This window comes from Zootoca vivipara, chromosome 11 (assembly GCF_963506605.1).
Source record: "Zootoca vivipara chromosome 11, rZooViv1.1, whole genome shotgun sequence".
In the NCBI taxonomy this organism is placed as follows: domain Eukaryota; kingdom Metazoa; phylum Chordata; class Lepidosauria; order Squamata; family Lacertidae; genus Zootoca; species Zootoca vivipara.
In genome coordinates, this window is record NC_083286.1 from 21,306,937 (window position 1) to 21,332,113 (window position 25,177).

General features: G+C 43.0%; 2 protein-coding genes across 6 annotated transcripts in view; one reads left to right on the forward strand and one right to left on the reverse strand.

Moving 5' to 3' along the window:
* Positions 1 to 6,779, reverse strand: part of APC (APC regulator of WNT signaling pathway) — a 114,440-nt gene extending 107,661 nt beyond the window's left edge. The window contains exon 1 of the mRNA XM_060280155.1: positions 6,733 to 6,779. The gene's annotated coding sequence lies outside the window, so the exon portion shown is untranslated. The remainder of the gene's footprint in view (positions 1 to 6,732) is intronic.
* Positions 6,780 to 8,956: 2,177 nt separating this feature from the next.
* Positions 8,957 to 25,177, forward strand: part of EPB41L4A (erythrocyte membrane protein band 4.1 like 4A) — a 103,657-nt gene continuing 87,436 nt past the window's right edge. Inside the window, exons 1-3 of one of the 5 annotated variants that reach the window (XM_060280159.1) lie at positions 8,957 to 9,739; positions 10,321 to 10,605; positions 23,748 to 23,897. In XM_060280159.1, coding sequence (XP_060136142.1) covers positions 10,507 to 10,605; positions 23,748 to 23,897 — 249 coding nt within the window. In that variant the 5' untranslated portion in view covers positions 8,957 to 9,739; positions 10,321 to 10,506. Of the gene's footprint in view, positions 9,740 to 9,768; positions 10,606 to 23,747; positions 23,898 to 25,177 lie in introns of those variants that run through there. The other 4 variants (XM_060280157.1, XM_035100315.2, XM_060280158.1 and 1 more) reach the window with 4 other exon arrangements.

Genomic DNA, 25,177 nt, shown 5'->3' on the forward strand with positions numbered 1-25,177 from the left:
GCAACTGTGTGGGCAAGACTTCTGGTCTGCTGCGTGAAGGACTTGCAGCTCATTGCGCTCCTCTGAAGGTGAGATCCAGCTGCCCCCGGGGGGCGGGGGGAAGGTAAGTAAGTGAGGGCTTCACACCTCCCCCAAACTCCGGAGCCTAGCCAGAGTGCCTAGGACCCAACAGTGCAAGAGAGGTTGAAATTGTATGTATAGTTATTTTGGAGCAAATCTCATAAAACTCAGTGAGACTTCATTCTGATAAAGCTTAGGTTCCACAGCAGACAGATGAGGGATCAGGTGTGTGGGTGAGGTGCCCTCTTGTATAGGTAGGTCCTAGGTTGATGGGAGGGTCTGTGCCTGTCATTTCCATAGGCTACGTCACTTGATACCAGATGTATCCCAGGGCTTTCAGAAGTCTCACCTCCAGAAATGGTACGCTCTTCATTACTTGAGACTACAGTGGTACCTCGAGTTACAAACGCCTCAGGTTACAAATGCCTCAGGTTACAAACTCCGCTAACCTGGAAGAGTTACCTCGAGTTGAGAACTTTGCCCCAGGATGAGAATTGGTGTAGTGGCAGCAAGAGGCCCCATTAGTGAAAGCACGCCTCTAGTTAAGAACAGTTTCAGGTTAAGAACAGACCTCCAGAATGAATTAAGTTCGTAACTAGAGGTACCACTGTACTGTATACCTTCCCTGAAACACCAGGAACTGTCAAGAGGAGTGCTTTATCTGTTTTGGCTGTCTTTTGGACACATTTTGAAAGGGTTTTCTGTTGAATGTTTCCACCGCAAAGATGAAATGTGATAATTTTGTACTGTCTCACAGACAGCTAAATGTTTATGTACCCCAAAGCAGCTGTGTGGAAAAGGTAATTAGTCCTAGGCATAATAACATAGATGATGTGTTCTCCAAGATGTGTGGCATAATCACCATGCTGGGAGGAAATAAACATTTATCTGCAGATGTACAATGTATTCTGGCAATGTGACAAGTAGGCAGTGCTCAAGAGCAAGAGATAGTGTTTGATTTCAATAGCCTATTTATAAGTGATTGCACGAGAGATGGAACACATAGTATCAGGGAGTTTATTTCAGAGATGTTTATTTTATTTCACCTGGCTGGATTTGCATGATAACGTAAAGAAATTTCTAAGGTGAGATTTTTTGTTTTTTGTTTTTGACATTGTGTGTGTTGGTTCAAGAAAAAATAAGGTATATATAAAGGAGAATTGCTAGATGCCAAGATCCAAGTTTTGGGCAGAGTTTGGTGTGAGAACCCAGCAGAGATTTAAAATCACAAAATATGTGGCAAAGTAAAGTGCCGAAATATAGGTTGCTAAACCTTTAAAATTTGCCATTGTGAGTTCCAAAACTTCCCTGTTCATCTAGCATAGAAAAATACCGCACATCTGGTAAGTTAAAAATGGTGCATCTATAAACTCCCTAAAGGTCAGATTCATGTGCTTTTCAATGCAGCATTCAGGAAAAGTTGCACAGGCACGGCAGCAAAACTTGGCTTAGTTACAGTGGTGAAAGCTCCTAAATTATTGGAACTCAAGAGTGGCTGGTGAGAGCTGCGCAGTCTGAACTGGAGCAACCAGCTCAGACCTCCTTATACCTGAGCACCAGGGGTGTTGCTAGCCGCTTTGGCACCCGGGGCGTCAAAGCGGAGGCACCCCCCCCCCCGGGGGCAGGGCGCTGCTCTGCAGCATTGTGACGCCCCACGCTGACATGCCCCACACCCTTCACCATAGCTGCCAAGTTATCCCTTTTTTACAGGGATTTTCCCTTATGCTGAATAGGCTTCCTCGCGAGAAAAGCGAAAACTTGGCAGCTATGCCCTTCACCACAAGTGTGGTGCCACCTCGCGTGCGTTTTGGGGCAGGGCGTGTGTTTTGGGTGCGGGGTGGGCAGCTGTGATGGTGCCCCTGGGATCGCACCGCTCGGGGCGGCCCGCCCCCACCGCCCCTATCTTCCTACGCCCCTGCTGAGCTTGTAGCTGAAAGTGGAACAATAGGTTTGATTCCCTCCGAAAGTAAGAGATGTGGACGTAGCTAAGCCTAGCAGGACAGCTTATTAATACCTTCATGTGTTAATTAGACTTAAGCATGTTGGTTATATGAGACTGGTTATCCCATGGTGTGAGTGTGATTTGTAGTCAGTATAATAGGAAATGGTTTCAAAGCTTCAGAGTATTTTGCAAATTGTTAAAACCTTTAGAGCCAGAAGTTGTTTCTGACACTCTTAGCTTCTTTGTACAAACCAGGAGGTCTGTTGCAGCACATAAAGCATGTCTACCTAGCCATCTTTCCTGGCTCTCTCACAAAAATTTAGCCAGTCAACGAGCAAAACACTGTTACATTTCACTAGGGGTCAGCAAACTTTTTCAGCAGGGGGCCGGTCCACTGTCCCTCAGACCTTATGGGGGGCCAGGCTATATTTTGAAGAAGAAGATAAAAGAACAAATTCCTATGCCCCACAAATAACCCAGAGATGCATTTTAAATCAAATGACACATTCTACTCATGTAAAAACATGCTGATTCCCGGACCGTCCACAGGCTGGATTTAGAAGGCGATTGGGCCAGATCTGGCCCCCGGGCCTTAGTTTGCCTACCCATGCATTTCACAGAGCCAGCCTTGGGTTGCAGCAACACAAAGATCCATTTAAAAAGAAAGAAAAGAGAAGCAGAAATGTCTACAATATGCAGTGCTGTTTGGGTGGATAAGTAGTAGCTTACTCCGGAGAAATATGAGTCAGATAGCACCGGATCACTATCACTTCATAACTAATTTTCACTTGTCACACAAAAAATCAGCTAAGAAAGTGTTACTGCTGAGCGAATAATCTAAGATTGGTTTGGTGATATTTTAAGGCACAGATAGATTCTTACTGCTTGCATTCTGTTTGTTAATAAATAACTACTCAGTGATCCAGGCATGGCTGGCTTCTAATTCTTCAGGGCTTTTGATGTGCTACCTGAAGTAAACGCGAAGACTAGGACTAAGTATGCAGAACAGTAAATAAAAATGTACTTATTGGCAGAATACTTTTAAGGGCATGTAGAGCTTTCAAAAACCTTCCCCAGAAGGACAGGTGTGAAGTTCCTGTATTTGAGGCTTTATGTTTTGCTGGCCATTTGTGGGGCCATATCGCAATACAAATTGGATTATACATTTTCACAGCCACCAGCCATTATGGAGACCAAAAAGTCTGCAGTTAATTTGTGGAAGAGTGTGTATGTGTGTGTGTGGGAAAAAAAATATATATCTTGTTATTCAAATTCCAGACATTTCCTAATGGTTCCATTGAGTGATATCTTAAAACAAAACAGGGACTGAATGAGCAATCAAGCTCTTCATGGGAAACTCCGTTGCCCAACCAATTCGGCAGGCTTGTACTCGCTGCACATCAGGAGATAGGCAGTGACTTCAGCCCTGCTTTCTCAGTAACTCAATTGCACAGCTGATTGAGCCACATCCTTACCTGACCCACACCTGGCATCACATTTGATGCCAGGTATCAGGCAGATGGGCACCGTTGTTGGCTTTGCAGGCCAAATTGAGACCTGTGTCGAGCCAAATTTGGCCTGCAGGTATATAGCCCAGCTTGAAGGCTACAATCCCTTCTGGGGTCTGCATATCAGTTATGGGAAGTGGGCCCATAGCTATCAACCCTCCCTTTTTTGCAGGAAATTCCCTTATTCCAGCGCCATTTCCCGCTGCTATGCTGGATTGTTAGATATACCGTAGACTGTCCCCGGGACAGGTGAGGCTGCTGCTGATCCCTTATTTTCAAATCCGATGAGTGGGCCAGTGGCAAAAGCTGGCAGAGCAACAAATGTAAATGTTACCTTTGCACACCCACACCCACGCCTCTCTCAGTGCTCTATCCTGCCAAGCAAAAGAGTTCAAGGATGCATTCCAACTGGGCAAAAACATTCAAGGAGGTTCTGAAGCAGGGCAAGTGAGGGGTGTTGGCCTGGGGAGAGAGGGTGAAATGGGGAGTCAAGACCAGATAGAGAGGCTTGGAGGGTTGCATGCGTCTTATCTATACCATGCTTTGTGTCCTAAAAGAATAGTTAAAATCAGAAACATGAATGTCACATACTGTAATTTCCTGCTTTCACTACCTGTAAATTACAAAATGATCTCAAATACGAAATGATAGCATTTTTGAAGATCATGGTTGCAATCCAATGGACACTTGCACACAAGTCCCTCTGAATCCAGCCCCACCCACCCCTTTTGAGCAAATTGGGCATGCTACAAATCCATCCAGCTTTTGCAATGTAACTTCTCAAACCCCACCTTTGAGTTGTGGTTTTTCAGTTATTCCTTGCTAGCAAAACAATTAATCAGTTGAACAACTGCCGCTGAAACACTTTATGGGAAAATTTGCATACTCTTGACTCATTTAAAATGAAGTAAGTTTTGTGGCAAATGGTGGGGCTAATAAATCCCCCCAAAAAATTCCCCAGATTTTATGTATCTGCATCACAACTTTGTCGCTTAATAGCATATTTTCAGATGGAAGTAATGAAATAAAAACATGTCAGCACTGAGAATTATTTGCAGTTATATTTAGATTTAAATAATTACAAGGGTTACAGAATGGAAGTCCCTGGGGCTTTAATGCAAAACCTATATATACAATATAATATAAAGCTCATTCCACTAACTGTTTCATAACTGGATACGGTATGTATAAATTGAAAAGTCATAAAATGAAATGGCATTTTAGCTATGTGCTTCTGGCATTCTGTTAGAATGTGTTCATAAACTGAACACACAGTATAAAGTATTCATTGCAATGTTTCACCTGCGGCTAAACTTTCATACACGCACACACATGTGATGGGCCATATTGGAATTATTATGAATATGTGAAAATGACAAGTAATGAACACATTTAAGAAGAATACCTGAAGGCTTTGCAACACCTTATTGGCTAATCAAGATGTTTTCTGGCTGGAAGAACTCTACAGCTTGAAATCAATTCACTATAACTTGTTCTCGGCTGGTATTTGCTGATATTATAATAATAATACCTTAGGGACATAATACATATTAGTAGTAGGAATAAAAATGGAAATTGGTGCTTTACAAAACAACAACAACAACCTTACAGCTGTATGTTAAACAATATTTTTTAAATGTTAATATTTGGCTGTTAGCATTGCAAATATTGTCTAAAACATAATATATAACTGAAAGATTGGAAAGCCTTAGAAATTGGAAAGAAGAAGAAGAAGAGTTTGGATTTGATATCCCGCTCCTATCACTACCCGAAGGAGTCTCAAAGCGGCTAACAATCTCCTTTTCCCTCCTCCACCACAACAAACACCCTGTGAGGTGGGTGGGGCTGAGAGACTTCAGAGAAGTGTGACTAGCCCAAGGTCACCCAGCAGCTGCATGTGAAGGAGCGGGGAAGCGAACCTGGTTCACCAGATTACGAGTCTACCGCTCTTAACCACTACACCACACTGGCTTGTCTAGCAACAAGATTAAATTAACCAATTCAATAAAAATGCTCAAATCTATTGGTTTCTGCCTAGTTTTGAGTTAGACTTCAAACAACTGGAAACTAAACACTGTTAGGACTTTGTATTCTGGTGACTGTATTGGTGGTCTGTGCCTCTTCTCTCATTTGTTTGCCTTAAAATCCAGCTTTTTCTTGCTATTGCTGTATCTTCCTTTACTTTGTTAAAAAACATCTTTAAAGTTGAATTATTTTACCTTTGTAAAATTATTTAAACATATAGAATTAGTCTCTTACGTGACTGTGCCCTGTTCCTGGAACAGATTTAACATTGTCCTTCAACGCGATGTGACATTGTGCTGATCCAGTGGCAGAAGCCAGCAGAGTTGCAGCAACCTCTGCTAGCATGGTCAATCTGATGGTTACCTTTTCTCTGACACGGCAGGGCTTGTACCATGCAGAGGAAAACTTCTCAGCATTCCCATGATAAAATTTCAGGCAGACAAAAATATGACGGGCAATGTCCATGTTGGATTCATAAAGTATTGTAGGATATTTCCAAAAAATATTTCAAGGTGCCTTAACCTATGAATGCTTTGCTAGAATTTTTTTGGTATTTTTTTTAAAAGTTGTTAATCACTTGTCACCAAGCTGATCAAGAATTCTAAAGTTTATTTTGGTTTGTGTCTATTTTATGCATCCAAAAATGTTACAGACTGATTGCTGACTGTCTTCAAGTAGAAGCAAGCTTTTACATTCCTTTTGGTGCACTCAGAGAAGGATGTTTATTGTAAAAGCAGTGTGCTGAAGCAATGCATGTTCATTTACCTATTTCCTTTTCTCCTTGGGGGTAAGGTGAGGCAGTAACCTCTCAGTGGCCTGTTAGGTACCATCTACAGTGCATATTCTACACAAACACTCCCATCAAGAAATGCAAATGTCTTGGGAGCAGCTGCACAAGGCAACATTATATATGGACAGGTGATGACACGCTGATGCAGAACAGCACTATTGTGCATATTTGGTTCATTAGCCATGTGTCAGCCATGGCTCTAGAGTTCTATTCACTACCTACAGTAGTTGTGCTTATGGAACTGCATGCTGTGCATTTACGTTCTGCAGCTTCTAAATGCAGAAGCCTGTACTCTGCTTCTTAAAATAAGACACTGAAACAATGGAATCCATTTCCCATGCGTGAAGAATGAACTCCATTGTTCCCCAGTTGCATTGTCTTCATAGATTTTAAGAAGATTAACTTACCTTATTTTCTAGGCGCACGATACAGTAGCTTCTATGAGTCCAAATAGCAATGACATAGGACAGTTCTGCATGTTGACCTTCTGTCAGTGATCTATCCTGCCAGTAATTCTCACATATGTGCAATACATACACCTTGCTGCCTCCGCTGCTACACCACATATAGCAGCAATGTATTACTTCTCTCCATATCATTCGCTATTACACATTTCATGTCAAGACACTCCTATTTCTTTCCTGGCTGATGATCCTGCTAAGTGAAATCATGGTAGAGAATATGTTTTCCACAAGTTGCCATCTCCTTTGTAGTGGATGCCAGCACCCTGGAAAGGATGACGTGGAGCGTTAGTCCCAGAACAATTACACCAATAAAGAGATTGTAAGTCACATCATAAATAAGAACACAATAATCACTCTCCCTTCTTCCTTACTGGTGCTAAAGTCAGCTAACATGTTGTTGTTGTTGTTTAGCTGTTTAGCCGTGTCTGACTCTTCGTGACCCCATGGACCAGAGCACGCCAGGCACTCCTGTCTTCCACTGCCTCCCACAGTTTAGTCAAACTCATGTTGGTAGCTTCGAGAACACTGTCCAACCATCTTGTCCTCTGTCGACTCCTTCTCCTTGTGTCCTCAATCTTTCCCAACATCAGGGTCTTTTCCAGGGAGTCTTCTCTTCTCATGAGGTGGCCAAAGTATTGGAGCCTCAGCTTCACAATCTGTCCTTCCAGTGAGCAGGTTTCCTTCAGAATTGATAGGTTTGATCTTCTTGCAGTCCATGGGACTCTCAAGAGTCTCCTCAGCTAACATATGATTTATCTAAATTCTAAAAAAATGAACAGATTTGTAACTTGCAGTAAATTCAGTGTCAAGAAGAGAAAAGGGGTATTGTGCAATGCTCAGCATCACATGGAAATGTTCTCCCACCCACACTGCAAAACACCAAAAGGAATATATATTTAATTTCATGTTATTTGTGGAGTGTATTAATCCCCTCATATACCAAACATTTAAAAGCAATGTTCAAAAATCTTTTGAGTAGCAGCAAGCAATAAAATATACACATTTAAAAGCCTGGAAATTGTTTAAGGAGTATGGCTGAGATCACTGTACTTGAGAGGGCATCTCTAATAAAGAGATGTTTTCAGCAGTTAAAGCATGTCAGAGAATATAACTAGTGTCATGTAATAAAGATGAAAAGAACTGGCTATTGGCCAAGTTAATATTCATGTTTGGGAACTAATGCACTTTCAAATGTATAGAAGGTGCAATACCTTGCAAGAAGTCTGAGTGCATGATTCTCAAAGTACAATAATCAGGTGATATCCAAATTATGAAAATATATTTCTTTCAAAACAGATGTTTTAAAGCTCCTAAGAGAGAAATTTGTCAACCTTTTTAGGTCTGGGCACATTTTAGAAACTGGAGCAACTGTCAGTGGCAACACACAACCCCCCATAACCAAGCACATACTGCCATCGATTCTATGGGCTTTTTTCCAAGTTTAATTTCAGTGGGATGCGAACCAGGAAAGCCCTCTGTGGGCAACAGGATGCTCACAGGAACCACACCGGCAACCCTTGAAGAAATCCCTATGGAGTTATATTTCTCCTATTGAAACCAATTGTGCTTAAACTTCCCATGGAAATCAATGGGACTTAAAGGGGGACCATTCATTTCAATGGAGCAGTGCAGGACAGGAGAAACTCCCAGGGTATTGTGCCCATTTGAACCTAACTTCAGTTCCATCCTCAAAATGTCATGTAAGTGGCAAATGTTATTGCTCTGCCTTTTTTTTTTTTACAGTGCTTCTGGTGGTAAATTTCCAAGAACGGTTTCAAACTCGCAATTCATCAAGAACAAGGGTCACCACCAAATGCTGCCTCTGTCCCTTAAAGCAACCCTCGATGAGATGCTCCAAAGGAGCAGCTGGAAAAAATAACCCAAGACTCTTGTGGCACCTTAAAAGACTTGACAAATGTATTGTGTGATGCATCCACAAAAGCTTATTCTATAATAAACTGGTGGGTTTTCATGGAGCCCCGAGACTTCCGGGGTCTACCCTGCCCCTGGGAACCAGCAATTCTTGCCTTGTGGTTTAATGGTTGTACAGCAACAGTCCCAGCGCCGGAGTCCAGTTCCCCCGAATCGCCCAGCAGGGGCCACTGCTGTTCCAGAGCAGCCTCGCCGCCTCCTCCTCAGCTGGCGCTGCTGCCGGCAAGGAAGGTGAAAGGTTGGCAGGAGCAGAAGGGCGGAGGGAAAGGGAAGCGAAACAACGCCGGCTGGGCAGCCGACCTGGAAACTGACACCGCCGAGGTGCCGAGCAGCTGAGCCACCCCGAGGAGAAGAAGCAGGAGCAGAAGACGCTGCAAGTGCAGCAGCTCAGACCGAGCAGGCTCGGCTCACGGGCGACCCCGACCTGCCCGCCTGCCTGCCCCGGGGATAGCGCGCGCACGGCAGCCCTGTCAGGTCCTGGAGCGAACAGCCGCCGCCGCTGCTGCCGCGCTCGCTTGCCCCGCCTCCCGCCCTCCTGGGCCCGGCAAGGTTGGCCCGTCGGCGGGGGAGCGGAGCTTCGTCCAAGCCAGAGAGAGGAGGGCCGGGCGGCGAGGCAGCAGCGCTCGGCTTCTCCTGAGGGGCGAGCCGGAGCGAGGCAGGTGGCGCTTCCGTCGCGCTCGGCCGCCAGCGTCGCTCTCCAAGCCCCAACTTTGGCGGGCGGAGTGGGGCGGGCGCTGAAGGGGAGGAGGAGAAGAAGCCAAATAAAAAAGCCCCCCCCCCCGGCCGCTGAGGTCTCTTTCAGGTGGCCGCGTCAGACACCGAGAGCGCCCGGCCCCGGAGCTTCCTTTCCACGGGAGAAGCACTTGAGAGAGACTGGGAAGCTGACTGGAAAGCGCGCGGAGGCTGCCGCTGCTGCTACTGCTCCCCGGGCAGCTCTGCGCCCAGTCCGGCGCCTCGCTCTCCCCACGCCCTGTCAAGGAGGAGCTGCCCGCTGCCGCTTCTTCTTGGCCCGCTGCAGGTAACGCGGGGTGCGCGCGTGCGGGAGGGAGGGGTGTGTTATCTATTTGTAGCGCTTTACACAAAGGAGCAGCCCCGAAGCCGGGGAGGTGGGACGCGTGGCTACTCAAGCTTTCGCCCCAGGAACATGGCTCGGGCTGCGAGCCGCGCTAAGGCAGCCGGTATGTAGAGACAGAGGAGGAGGAGGAGGAGGAGGAGGAGGAGGAGCGCGCGCCCGGGCACATGTCATTTTCTTAAGTTCTCGAGGCTGCAAGCAGTGTGGCTGAAGGGCTGCTTGGCGCATAGGCGCCTTGAGGGAGGTCGTGTTTCCCCTGATCCGGGTTGGGGTGCCCACAGCAGGGCTACTTTTACCCACAGGGCTCCTGTGCTCCAAAGGTCAGTGGTGTATCATGGCTGAACCGCGAACAAAGAAGCCTACGGGGACTGAGAGGTGCTTGGACTGCAAACTTTAACCTGTGGGAACTTTTAATTCCTGAATTTCGCTCTCTGCTGCCTAGCAACCCCCTCCACATGCAAGAAGAACTTTGCCTTTTTTTGTGTGGGATGTCTCAACAGGATTCTTTTCTCTCCCCCCTCCTCTAGCCTTTAGCTCCCTCGCCATATGTGAAGCTGGAGGCTCCCCAACTTGACAAAGCCATAGAAAAACCTGCTCTCTTCAGGGTTGCTGAGCCATGTCATGTATTGTTCGCTGGCGCTGAGTTAATTCCCCCCCCTTGCCTTCATCTCTTGCTCGCATTTGCCCTCTGACATCAAAGCACGGAGAACGCCATGGGCTGCTTCTGCGCCGTCCCGGAGGAATTTTATTGTGAAGTTCTGCTTCTGGATGAATCCAAGTTGACCTTAACCACCCAGCAGCAGGGGATAAAGGTAAGCAGTGCCTGCCTCCTGCTCTGTTTTCATTGGGGTTTCCCAGACGCTTGGCAGTAGTGCTTGAAATGCTTTGTCTGGAGTTGAGCAATAAGGGGCAAATCTACATGGAAACATACTGTTCTGAGAGAGTGCCTATCAAAACAGGCTCACTTCTAATCACCAGGAAATGGACATGTCAAGTGGCATTTAACTTTGCACCACATTCCATTACCCAAGATGAAGTTGAAAGAGTAAAAAACCAAGAGGAACTTAGAAGTCTTGAAGGTGAACAACAAGATTTTAAGTGTCGACCGGTGACTTGGGTGGTGTGTATGAAGTATGTTATGTGATGTAATATTATAGAATTTAATAAAAGGAGAAATAACACTTTGGTAACTTTGTCACAGAGGTTTATATACTAACGGGGTGAGATCTTTTGAAAATGTTTTCCTGGATAACTTCTTTGCTTTATGTAATTTGCTTTGCGCTCTGATTTTCAGGAGTTGCAAGGGTGCTTAGCAACCAAAGGTCTTACACTGGAAATCAGGCACTTTGAAATATACACAGGATCAGCAAATATATTTTCATGGTTTGCCTAATAAAATTATACTTGAAGCTTGCATAAGAAGTGTGCTTTTCAAAAGGTGAGAGTGCTAGTCTGCACCTGCTGAGGAGTCTGTTACTCACCAGCCCCTTTTAAGCACATTTTAATTCTTAGTGATTTCAAGAAGAACCTTAATTATATTGCTATGTGCTCCATGCTCCTGTTGAAATAGATGGCTGTAAAAATGCTTTAACTTTGGATTTATTTATTTATTTATTGAATTTACTGATATTTACTTGCCTACTAAAACGCTTATAACTCAGCTTTTAGGTGGTTATTAGCACAAGAACTACAGGAACCAGTTCTCTAAACAGGCATTTGTGGGTCTTGTTCTAATACAGTCTCTGTGGGATTTGGTCAGTATTTCTGCTTGTGGAGGAAGACATGCAAATCTTTTTCTTGTGGTTTTTTAAAATAGTTTTTCTTAAGTCATTCAAATATTGTACATTCTGTTTTATAGAACTGAATGCTGATAGGCCATGTTTCACTAGTAATGAATCTTCTCTCCTGACAGGGAATAATTTTATGTGAATGTTTCTAGAGGGAAAGAGAAGGCGATTGTCTAGGAATTCTAAGTATATATGGCTGTACTGTATTCTATTGGCTCTTTTAGTGGGTCAACAATATATTATTATACGCCTTGTTTACTGTGCATATGCTACAGTTAGAACTAAAGAAAGGGCTACATGTTTATAATAGTGAAGTTGTTCATCTACAGGCGACTTACTGTAAGAAATAGCCCTTTAACAAAAATTCAGTTTGACTTGTTTGTACACAAGTTTGTAAAACGCAGGTATCTTTGAGTATAAAACTGCTTGAAACTGAAGCTGTCTGTGGCAGTTGGAAAATTTTGGCATTCAGTTAAGTGCAAGAAGAACGATGTATTAGGAATTTGGTCTCACTAATTTCAGTGAGACTTATGTACACAATGCTTAGCTTTTTATGCTAAGAGATGCTAGATTCATTTGTATTTGGTGATCCTGTGACTTTAATGTAGGAATCTTAGTTGTACACCTAAGTGTCGCTTTATGCATTGTTTTTAGAGGTGCATCTAAGATTATTTAAGTGCAAACTTTAATATGCAAATATGGCCAATATGTGTTAAATAAGTGGCTCATACAGATATTAAAAAATGAAGTTTTGAGTGGAACTAGGCTTGCATTTCTTTGCATTTTGAAAATGGTGGCATATCTGTCTAATCTATCTATCTATCTATCTATCTATCTATCTATCTATCTATCTATCTAGTAATGAGTTCTAGTTCAGCAGATTTACATTAGAAAAGTATAAAACAATGTAGTGATTTATTTTAATGCATTCCTGGTGGTTAAAGTCTAGAGAATATGTCATACTGAAATAGAGGCACCATCCCGGCAGCATAGTATCCTTGCAGCATAATCTGGGGAGCAGGGGAGAATCATGGCAAGTTAAAGGTTGTTATCAACCTTGCATACATTGCAAATAGTTTACAAATTGGTTGTTAAAATTATAGGGATGTTGTTGTTTTACAAGCACTTGCAGTTTTGTCTGAACTTCATATTTGTAAAAATTCAAGTGGTTCATGATAGAAGCAATTTATTCTAAACAGGTGTAACACGTTTGTTAATGTCACAATACTACAATGGATGCAATTTTCACAACTCTTACTAGTTAGAGTTAATTCTTTCTTGGGGATATAGACTTTATTTGTATTGTGTTATGTAGACAGTTCACCTGTTAGCCAGTTCACCTGTTGGCCTTTTGTTAATATGAAACCAGTGGTTCTTTGAATCAGTGCTCCAGGCTAGCACTAGCAGGGCCACTGTGGGGAAAGGATCTAAAAGAGGCCTGGATGCTGTGCAAGGGAAGTGTGAGAACATGATTTACACAAAAGTTACTTACTGAAATATTTGAGTATCACAGGGAGAGGGAACTGGGAAGAGTGAACATGAGCCCAAATGCAATAAAAATATGTTGTTGAAGCTGCCTAAGGGATTTCTGGACGCTGTGAGGAACTGGGATAGGTTCAGTAATTTGCAGACTGGGCAAAGACAAGGCAAGCATGCAAAGTTAAAGTAGATCTGTTAGTGGCTCTGATCATAGCTGCCAAGTTCTCCCTTTTTTTAAGGGAAATTCCATTATGCTGAATAGGCTTCCTCGCGAGAAAAGGGAAAACTTGGCAGCTATGGCTCTGATCATTTTTAGGCTGCATACAAATGTACCATTTAAATGGTAAGCACCATGTGATCGGCTTGAGCTATCTGATGGTGACTTCACATATGAGTAGATTGAAGGAACTGCAGCTCACTGTTACGGTATTGAAAAGGGGGGGGGTACATCAGCAGAATGACATAAACTTACTTGGAAAAAAACCCCTGGCCCTGGGTTGCCACCTTCTATCTGGCACTTCCCACATAGTTTTAAATCATTTTCTACAGTAGGAGATAAAGCAGATCCCTCCTGGTCTTGGCCCCTGCCCCTTGCTCCATTTGCTGTGAAAGTACTGTTTGGAGTGGGAGGTGGGAACACATGACAGAACAATGGGAGAGAATCTGTAGCTGCTACATCTGTTTCTGCACGGAGAAGACTTGAAGATATGCATCCAAGTTGCAGATGACATTATTCCCCTACCCCATGGCTTGGGATCTGATTCTCCATCCTGCTGTATAGTATTGCAGTGTATGAATTAAGCAAACACATGAATGGGGTCAGTGGTTTAGATCATATCAATATGGTTTGCAAATGCTTTCTTGGAATTATGTTGTAGAGACTAGTATATGTGAATGAGAAAGACAAAGAGGATTGCTACCTTGCAACCTGGATATACTCATGTATACTCGTGTGGCATATAGTCTGGTTACTGTTTTTTTTGCTGTGAAGTTCCACACTGCGAGAAAGGATGTGTGAAACTTGTTGCATGGGCGATAACAAAGTTGTAGACCTAAGTCATCAAGTCCACTTGTGAGTTTGCTTAGTACAGACACTGTTCCCTCCAGTGGTATAGTATTGCACTATGGGAAAGCAGCTGCTGTTCTGCTTGTGTGTAAAAGAGGATTAGATCCACCGGTGTCTATGGGATTTGCTTTTGGATAAATCTGCTAAAGATCACAGACCTAATAAAGTTTACTTAGATGCACTGGCCTCAGTAAACAGAAAACTTCCTAGACATAGCTGCCAAGTTTTCCCTTTTCTTGCGAGGAAGCCTATTCAGCATAATGGAATTTCCCTTAAAAAAAAGGGATAACTTGGCAGCTATGTTCCTAGATCGATCTCCAAAGACATTGACTTGAAAGCACTGATGCTTAAGTACCTGTCCACAGGTGGTTGCAAGTTGCCTGCAGGAAGACTTTTGCTGTACTCCTGTGTCTGCAGCAGATATTGACATCCTTTTCTATATCGCTGTAGCTTTTGCATTCCAATTAAGGAGCACTAGGAAGTGAAATAAGTTGCTATCAGGAGAGGAGAAGAAAAAGAGGTAGCAATGTGGTCTGTCTCAAGAGTAAAATTTTTGGAATTACTGATTGTCAGAGCTGTCTGGTTAGTATTTAAGTAACCCTTAGTGTCAGCCATAGGTATTTGTGTACCCTGGGAGGACTTTTTATCCATTCTGAAGGTTTTGTGCTTCCTCCACTCATTTTCCCTGGCCCATGTGCTTCGGACCTTTAGCCTAGTTATTTTACTGGTTTCTTGGACCCGCTTTCTAGAAAATAACCTGCCTCACTGTTAAAATGGCTCTTGCTTAGCGACTTTCAAATTCTGTTCCTAGAACCTCTGGAATTCCTTCTTGGGAGTTTCTCAGTGAGTTAAGATCAGTAATGGTGAACAGGCTTCCCAGAAAGACACCTAGCTCGATCAGTAATTACTGGTACTTTCTTTGCAATGTTCAACCTGTGGATGTATTTTGGTTTGTGTGTGATAATGGTAAAGTCTAATAGGTGTTGCAGGTGCCATGAGTGTGTGCTGAGTGGTAAAATGAGCTGGAACCAAAAGAATAAAAAGGAAAAGAAATATGAGGATGACAAAGTATCCCAAATAGTTGCTTTTCTGGGAGATGAGGAGACAGGCATATTGGACACCTGGAAGTCCAGCATCCTTCAGCTTTGGGCCAAGAGTGGCCTTACACCTCAAGAGCAGGAGTTGCCATTGAATATCATCAAAAGCTACTTCATAGGCTTCAGACAAAACATCAGTAATATCTGCTGGGCTTCAAATTGCAGCTATCCTTTTGTTATTCAGTCCTTGAACTTCTGTGAGATTGTGCCCAGTGGGACTGAAGAGGTTTCAATGATGCTGCTGCAAACGGGGAATCCATTCAGCACCAATTCTGGCACTTTGGTTGCTCTAAACCAGGCATCCCCAAACTGCGGCAGTCCAGATGTTTTGGCCCACAACTCCCATGATCCCTAGCTAACAGGACCAGTGGACAGGGATGATGGGAATTGTAGTCCAAAACATCTGGAGGGCCAAAGTTTGGGGATGCCTGCTCTAAACAGTCCTTCAACAAGGACAAGGATGCAGCTGCAACCCTTTGAATTCTTTTGGTAAGCTAGAGCATGAAAGCTCTTGAGAACTTCCTATGGTACAAACTGTAAAGATGTCTGTTCAGAAGCAGGAATTGCTTATTACTGTGGGATTTACCCACGAATCCCCTCCAGTACCCCACTCACTGCTGCTAGTTTGCTGAACCACTGTTTTTTTGCCCAAAACTGATGGCTGCAGGATGAGAAGGTGCTGCGCAGCTCATGGTTCAACTCCACCACTAACTTACCAAACCATGACCTGACCTATGAGATTAGGAATCCTCTCATTATTAAGTGAGCAGATACACACAGTTGCACTTGCAGCCTATTTTTGGTGCCTGGGGATGGGCTCATCCTTTGGGAAGGCAGACTCCAAACAAGAGTGTACCCGTAGCAATAGACAATTGTTGTTGCCGAAACAATTGTTGTAGCAGCAGCAGTATTATTTTGTTGGTGGAAGAGGCTTAATAGAACTGAAGGCAGAGGCCCAGAAGAGCTGGAAGTCTCAGATGCTGGAAGTTATCTGCAACTGAAGAGGTGGCAAACTGTGACAAAAGCCTGCCTGATGCCCTCCAGAAGTATTTGTCTACACCTCCCATGAGCCTCAGCCAACATGGAGGACAGCAAAGGCTAGTACAAGGTAGCAGCGTATTTCTGGCACAAGTGGTATTGTTATAACTATCCAATTACATCTTAAGGTTACATGATCTTTTAAAAATCCCAAAGGACTACCGTCGTACCTTGGATCCCAAATCCCTTGGTACTCGGACATTTTGGCTCCCGAATGCTGCAAACCTGAAAGTGGGTGTTCTGGTTTGCGAATGTTCTTTGGAACCTGAACATCCAACGGGGCTTCCAGCAGCCAGTCAGAAGCTGCACTTTGGTTTCTGAACGTTTTGGAAGTTGAACGGACTTCTGTAACGGATTCTGTTTGAATTCCAAGGTACGACTGTATATGCAGTGCTATTTTTCTAGAAAAAGAGGTGCCAGAACACACCATGAACAACTCCCTCATTCTCTTAGAATGGCAACTGTGCTCACCTGAGAGGTGCCGGAACTGAGTTCCTTCTAAAAAAGCCCTATATGGTGAGTTAGGTTTATGCTCAAAATGGCAAAATGGTTGGTGCTGTCGCTGCTCACATCCATAACATACATTTAAAGCATATGGCCTTTCCCAAAGAATCCTAGGAGCTATAATTCTCAGCAACCTGAACGAATTGCAGTTCCTAGGACCCTGGGGGGGGGGAAGTAAGGGGCGCAGGTGGCACTATGGCCTAAACCACAGAGCCTAGGGCTTTGCCGATCAGAAGGTTGGCGGTTCGAATCCCTGCGATGGGGTGAGCTCCCATTGCACGGTCCCTGCTCCTGCCAACCTAGCAGTTTGAAAGCACGTCAAAGTGCAGGTAGATGAATAGGTACCTCTACAGCGGGAAGGTAAATGGCGTTTCTGTGTGCTGCTCTGGTTCGCCAGAAGCAGCTTTGTCATGCAGGCCACATGACCTGGAAGCTGTACGCCGGCTCCTGCGGCCCATAAAGCAAGATAAGTGCCACAACCCCAGAGTTGTGGCGCAACTGGACCTAGTGGTCAGGGGTCCCTTTAATGTACTTTACATGTTTAGTGTGGCTTTGACCACAGACATGTTTTTAGCACTTGGCTAAGACTTTTCTCTTCACCTGGGTGATTGGAGTAATTTGTTGCAGCCAAGTCAAGGCTTTATGTTAGTGCAGCTTCGGGCAGCTCTTAAGCTTCTATGCTACCCTGAGGAGGATGGTATTTTATTTTTAATTTATTGATATGACGGCTTAATTTTTTATGGTGGCTGTTTTTAACAATTTTGCATGTTTAAAAACTTGATCGCAAAGCTGATTGTAAGACTCCTAGAGAACAGCCCTGTGTTAGGCAAATCAAATCAAACTATTCGCATAGCCGACAGGCCATAGCACCAAGATATTGTCCTGCTTTTTTTATACAAAGGGCGACAAGTACATCCCAGCAGCCACAGAAGTTTTTCAAGCAAACCCTTAGCGCAGTTTCTATTTGGGGCCCAAATCTGGACGGGGACTTGTAGTTTCCTTGAAATGGTCCAATCCAAATTTTTAAGACAAATCTTTGCCGTCCCGCCATGCGTACCAAATGCAGCGCTACGTCTCGAGGCCAGTCTCCCATCCGTGGAAACACTGATCTGGCAAAGAATGTTTAACTATTGCTATGTGTTAGGCAACTACCAACTAAATAAAAATTAATTACACTTTAAAAATTTCAAGTGTAATGTTTCTAATAAGACCATATATCTGCCATAAGGGGACAAAGCATGATGCTATGAAAGTTACCACATCTTCTTTGGTTGTTGTACAAATACTGCCTTGGCAATCAAATTGCAAAATACAATAATAGTTCTTGTCATTTCATAATTCTTTCTCAAGCACAGGAGTCCTGCCAAGAATCAGAGTCCCCTGCCCCCCGAGTTAATGTAAGTCTGTTTTCTCATAATTATAATTCCAAAGTTAGTATATTTGCAATTTTGCAACTTTCAGCAACACAAAGCTGAATATAATTTATTTTGAAGGCATGTCTAATAATTATAATTCCAAAGTTGTAGCTTTGCAATTTTGCAATTTTCAGTGAGACAAAGCGGAATATAATTTATTTTGAAGGAGTCGTCTTGTATGCAGCCTAAATTTGTTGCTGCTACTACAAAAGTTGAAATTAGGCAAGCAAAAGGAAGATTATTAGATTTTAAAAACACAATTCTTATGTTTTTTGCTTGCATTAGAAAATTACTGTTCATTAAAACTAGTATAACAGCCTGAGCCAATAACATTATAGCTCAAACCTCAGGCTGACCAGGAGGTAACTTCATTTAAAAATTAATGGGTTTCTGTCATGCTGTCATGCTAGTTTCATTAATTTAGTTAGATGCATCCTGGGAAAATAAAGTGTCTCAATGCTCATTCATTATATAGATATTCCATGGAGAATTCAAAATTGCTGGTCTCATCTGTAAAGATGCAGGAAAAATTAGTAATCTATGTCAAATAATGACAGTCATTTCGAAGAATGGTTAATTTATGAAAAGGTTTGCAAGATCTTTTGTTCCTTTTGGTCTTTTCCACATGAATAACAGACATGTGGAGAGGCCTGATACTATATCATTCATATATATGTATAGAAATATATTAAAGTTTGAGATTTCTTACTACCATGCCAAAATTATAAAGCCTTTTTTAATTAAAAAAAGATGCTATTTTCCAATCCATATTGCATATCATCAAGGAGCAGAATGAATTAAAGCCTCATATTTCTGATTTAAAAAGCTTATGCTGATGCAATCAGTCCTTAGTAGAGATGCCCTAACTTTTGAGAAGGCCTGCCTCTGCTGAGATGTTACTACAGAATTTTTGACTTTCATGGAAGGAAATTCCTATTTATCGAATTGAGAGTGACCCCTTGATTGGGCTGTGGCCCGGTAGGGACCTGCTAACATCTCAGGAAAGAAAGGCAAGAGTATAGGGTTGCTCTCACTACTTCCAGTTAGACTCCCCCAGTAGAGGCACTGTCTGGCCAAGCTAATCAGAGTTTGCTGGTGGTTGTCCAGACCCTCCAAGTGCCCCCATTTCCCAGGGACAGTCCCGGATTTACAGAAGCCATCCTGGTTTCTGATTTGATCCTGGAATGGCCCGCTTTCCCTTAGGATGTCCCTATTTTCATCAGAGAATTGTTGAAGGGTATGGTAGGTTGTCTCTATTTTCATTGGAGGGTATGTGACTCCTGAGCCAAGGAGATAAGTAACTATATAAACTCTAGAGCTCCCTGGAAGGACAGATCGTGAAGCTGAGGCTCCAATACTTTGGCCACCTCATGAGAAGAGAAGAATCCTTGGAAAAGACCCTGATGTTGGGAAAGATTGAGGGCACTAGGAGAAGAGGACGAGATGGTTGGACAGTGTTCTCAAAGCTACGAACATGAGTTTGACCAAACTGCAGGAGGCAGTGCAAGACAGGAGTGCCTGGCGTGCTATGGTCCATAGGGTCACGAAGAGTCGGACACGACTAAACGACTAAACAAAACAAAACAAAACTCTAGAAAACATTTGCACAGGGAAGTTTTTAAAACTTGTTTAATGTTTAATTGTGTTTTTATATCTGTTGGAAGCCTCCCAGATGGGCGGGGTATAATTATAATAATAATAATTATTAAACAGAATGTTCCTATTCTCATCAGAGAAATATTGGAGGGTATGTTGGTCTGGGTAGGCCTGAGGCATACAAATGACAGGGAGAAGATTAAGCTAGAGCCCCACTTCCTGACATCTGGTTTTCTAAGTTGAATGAAGCTTTTCTACAGAGGAGCACAGTGAACCTGTAACTACAGGTGAAACAGTACAATCAAGACATAGGTATGCCACCTCACCTACTGTCTGTAGGAACTAAGCATAAAAGGGACTCTCTAGCAGGTAGGATTTATGCTGCAAGATGAATGCTGAATCTTGTGTTACTGTGAAAACCTTTATTGAGGATGGTCTTGAATGACCAACTGATATGTGATCAAACTAAGCTGTGCTTGCATTCAAAAGCTTTTTGGACGATGATAATATTGGCTGAGATATGGTATCTGCATGGCACACAACCCAGGAGTGGCTGTTGTGGGACCTCTCTCTCAAACCTGGTGTCACTGCCACTTACCTGGATGGTGTTGGGGGTAAGGAAAAGCAGGAAGGTCTCTGGACTGCTCAGGTGACCCAGCAGAGCCAACCTGGCCACTTAACCTGCTGATACATTGTCCAAGTTTGTGGTTGCGTGATACTGATGTTGTGTGGGTGCCTCCGCATAATCGCCTCACTGTTCTGGTTGCTTCGCAAGCACTCTGTATGAGATGAACAAAAGATGCTATGCATTGAAGTGGTTGTGTGAACATGGCCTTGGTAGAGATGAAAAGTAAAGCAGACCATTTTCATTTTTGTACATTATAGGCAATGTGTGCTTATGGGAGTTAGGTACCTTTCAGAATCTCAACCTTCTCGGTAGAACTTCATGTACCAACATCTGGGATAGGTTGGGCTGTCTATGTTGTTTTATGCATGCTCCAAATACTTGTGAAGTTATTCTATCATTCTTTTGAAAAACAAAATACCAGTTTTAATACAGATTGCTCTCTCTCTCCCCCCGCCCCCGGTACCCAATATTCATAGTAAAAGGCAAGGTAGTCACTGGTATGTATGGATCATCAATTGCTGATTTGTAGGAGGGAAAGTAAATATATCCTAATGAAAACATGCAAATTAGTCGTAAAAGTGGAAGAAGTGAAATGGACGATGAAAGGAAAGCGTTCGTCTGCTGAGATTACTGCTAATATTGTTCAGTAGTACAAATGGAGCTCGCTATAGGTGTAATTAATGAAATGTCTTCTGGGCATAAAACTTCTAAAAAAATTATGCTGCAGTCTTATACTTCATTACAGTTTAGAGGGACTGGTGGCAGCATTTGAGTAGCCACGTAAAGTTAATTTGAGCTTCCACCTTGCCTCTCCATATGCTTGTTACAACCTATAACATCATAAAACATCAAAATACTGTCACGGTAAACCATTGTACAGTCACAGGTTAACAACAGCGAAAAATATAGATGTATAAAAAACAGCCTAATAGTGGTAGCCATGAAGGCTACTTTAAAATGTGTTTCATTGTTTTTGAAATCTGAAAAGGAAGTTGCATTGCCACATAACCTCAAAGGGATCATTCGACAGACAGGGAGCAACTGCAGAAAAGTCCCTGCTTCCATTCAAAGAAAGAGGAAAGATAATGACTGTGTTACAAAGATGTCGCTGGCTGTAATCCTCAAAACACTTTCTAGGAGATAAATTCCACAAGAAAATGATTATTGGATTATACAAATTAGTAGAGCTTACTTCCAAATTAATATGTTTATGAATGAGATAGTTATAGAGATAGAAAGCAGATGGAGATGAGATTCAAAAACCACATGCAACATTTATGTTTTACCATTGGCACTCCCAGTCCCCTTTTGTATCACAGTAAGAAACAAGGGGGAGGAACAATTTCAACTGGGGTTGTGGTGCTGTGGGTAAGGTTCTAATTCTTTGCTCCCATGCTGATTTCTATTCTGAACTCTCAGGTGTTTTTAGCCATAGAGGAGAGAACTGACAAGCATGAGAGATTAAGACTATAAACTCCCTACACAATGAATGGCTTCAAACAAGGTGAATTAAGTTAGGGAATTGGTGTGAGAATCAACGGTTAGGTTCCCCCCCCTTTGTCATGGACCTGATCTAGAGTTGTCCCCTCCCACAGTTCTATTTTATAAAATACAGTAAATAGATGTTGGGAGTTTCCATTGCAGAACTCCAATGTCATGTATAGTTTGACCTTCAGGGTACACTGAAGAAGCACAGGAGGAGAAATGAACTTCTGAGAAGTCTTTCTAGAAACTAGATCCTTTCTCTGAATTAGTATTCATTTGTATGGTCTCTTCACATTCTTTATTTTATTTTAAGGAGAAGTGTGTTAAGAAAAAGAATGCTTAATGCATAACTGAAGAATTGCATTTCACAGAGTTTAGCCTTGTAATCCTGCCAAGTCAAATGTTGCTGTTTAGTGAATCTGTCTTGATCTGAACATACCCAGCCTTTCCTAAATATTTTTGAAATAGCAACTTACTTGGCTTCCTTCCTAACTTTTTGTGTTTGACCTTGTTTCTGTTAATGCATACTGAAAAGGAAAATGCCTCTCTACGTGGCATAGAGATAACAATAGAACTCATTAATAGATCATAGAATTTTGGAGTTGGAAGGCACCCTGAGGGTCATCAAGTCCAATCCCCTATGGTTCAGGAATATGCAGCTGTCACATACAGAGATCCTTGGCATTATCAGCATTATCAGCACCACAACCTTGGCATTATCAGCACCATGCTCTAACCAGCTGAGCTATCCAGGCTCTGCAATAACAGTAAGGGCTTCTTTGTACATACAGTAGTTGTTTAGTGGATGACATTGTTCTTGAATGGTAAGCAATTGGTGCACCTGATAATCCATGTTCCAGTACAGGCATCCCCAAACTTTGGCCCTCCAGATGTTTTGGACTACAATTCCCATCATCCCTGACCACTGGTCCTGTTAGCTAGGGATCATGGGAGTTGTGGGCCAAAACATCTGGAGGGCCGCAGTTTGGGGATGCCTGTTCCAGTATAACACCAAATACCTCCATAATCTCCAATATAGTGAAAGGTCAGCATTAAGGAATAATGGTTTCTGCTCATTGTAATGTACCAGCATAAAATTAGCATAGCTGCCAAGTTTTCCCTTTTCTCGCGAGGAAGCCTATTCAGCATAAGGGAAAATCCCTTAAAAAAAGGGATAACTTGGCAGCTATGAATTAGAAGTCAATAATCTCTTAGCAGTCTGGAAAGTACCTTCGTACTAGGGAGTCCAATTCTAAGGAAGTACTTTCCAAGCAGATAATGAAGTCAGTGATGACTCAGCAAGGGTTGCCTAATGCCTTTTGTGGAAGGAAAGTATGGTATAAATTAAATCTTCTTCTCTGGTGATCACTCATGGCTGAGTAAGATTGTCTTCTGTGAACACGGTTTTAACAGTGAGTCCGTAAGTGACTGTGGAGGCCAATTCTGGATCCACATGTTCTTCAACAGTGGGGACATAGGATTCCGGGCGGGAGTTGATCACGGTGAGGGTTTGCCAAGTATGCCTTCCTCTTAGCATATTTCTCCCTTTCATCCTGAGTTTGAGTGTCTTCAAAGTGTCAGGAGTTTGTGCAGGAGCCGGGCCCTGGGACCAGCGGGGCTTTGCAGGACTGGGATCCTCTTAGGCTTGTTCCGGAGAGGCAGGGCGCGGCCGCACAGATGAGGCCACTTGGTATTTGCTGCACCTGGTGGCAAGAGCCAGCAGGGGATATAAGGCCAGCATTTCCCCTCAGCTCTTTGCCACAGCAATGCATTCTCTGCCTCGCCATGTGCCTCCTTACCTTTTGACCGTGACTTTGTGCTTTGACCCTCGGACTGAGACTTTGTGCTTTGGCCTTCAGACTGTGACTTCTTCCCTTGTGCTTCCTGACCCTCGGACCTATGCTCTTCGGACGTTTGTGCCTACCATCTTGCCCCCGGTCCCAACGCTCCTTGATGGGACTTCGCTCGTAAGCAGCTCGGACCGTGACACAAAATCCATGACACCTTTGGTAAAGGCTGTTCTCCAATTGGAGTTCTCACAGGCCAGTGTTTCCCAGTTGTCAGTGTTTATACTACATTTTTAAAGATTTGCCTTTAGAGTCTTTAAACCTCTTTTGTTGACCACCAGCATTACACTTTCCATTTTCAAGTTCAGAATAGAGTAGTTATAAATTACCGTAAGTAACTCTTGCTTTGCTTTTCAACTTGGTGCATCATCAACTGCACATATATTGCGTCAGTTAGGGTAAATACTAGAAACATTTAAAAATGAAAGTGTGGATACCTAATTTATCGAAACAAAACAGTAGAGTTTCTGGGTACTTTGAAAGCCCATCCTTTCTTAATCCAATGATTAGTACAGTATCAGAATATGGTACCTGGAATTGAAGATTCTTAACTCCTTAGGTAAGTGGTGATTGCTTGGGAATCAGCAGCAGTTGCATTGACAATTTGCTGCCAACATGCTTTGGCAAGGTCGATTTTTTGCAAACACTTTGCCCTCAGCAAGAACACTCAGCAGTCAATTAATCACAAGAACTAGATAACGATACTGCTTACGTGCCTTACAGTGCGCTTGTAAGCTCTGCAGTCTTGTCTTCCCTTACCATTTGACTTTAGTGCTGGCACAATTGTTGTGGTCGTTTTAGATTCTCAAGCTGCTCTTCAGTTAATTTTGTTTCTTAAGGGCAAAATGCGCATTTCCGATCTCCAAGCAAAATAGTGTAATGGCTGCATCTTGATATAGCTCTCCTTTTGGAAGCTTTCTTACTGGGTGGGGGCGGCGGCTTGAAACACCTGTACCAATGGTATGAACATAGTGGTGCGAATCAGGTCTTTTCTAGTGGTATGAACTAGGTTCTTCCTAAGAGGCTCTTATGGACTTCCTTCATGTGAAAAATGTGCTCTGTTATTGAGCTATGCCCTTCCTTGAAGTTTATAAGTACAGTAGGTGTAAAGTCAATGTGTAAAGGGAGTACAAAATAATATTTGCTGTCCCTGCTCCTAACTTCAAGCATTGTTCCTTTGTGAACAAAGCTACATGTGTTACAAGATTTAAATGCATATTTGTGCATATGACTGCAGTGTTCTTAACTCAATCTCATGGCAGAGCCTTTCTGGGTGCAGTTTATGAGCATATAGTTCTTTGTTTCCAAAACAATGGTCAACATATGGAGGTTAGTGGCAAGAATTGCTGGTGATATTCTGTTTCCTTACCACAGGTTGTCCAAAACAGCTTTAGTTGTTTTGGGCAGACATGTATACATCAATGCACTTAATTTAGATGACA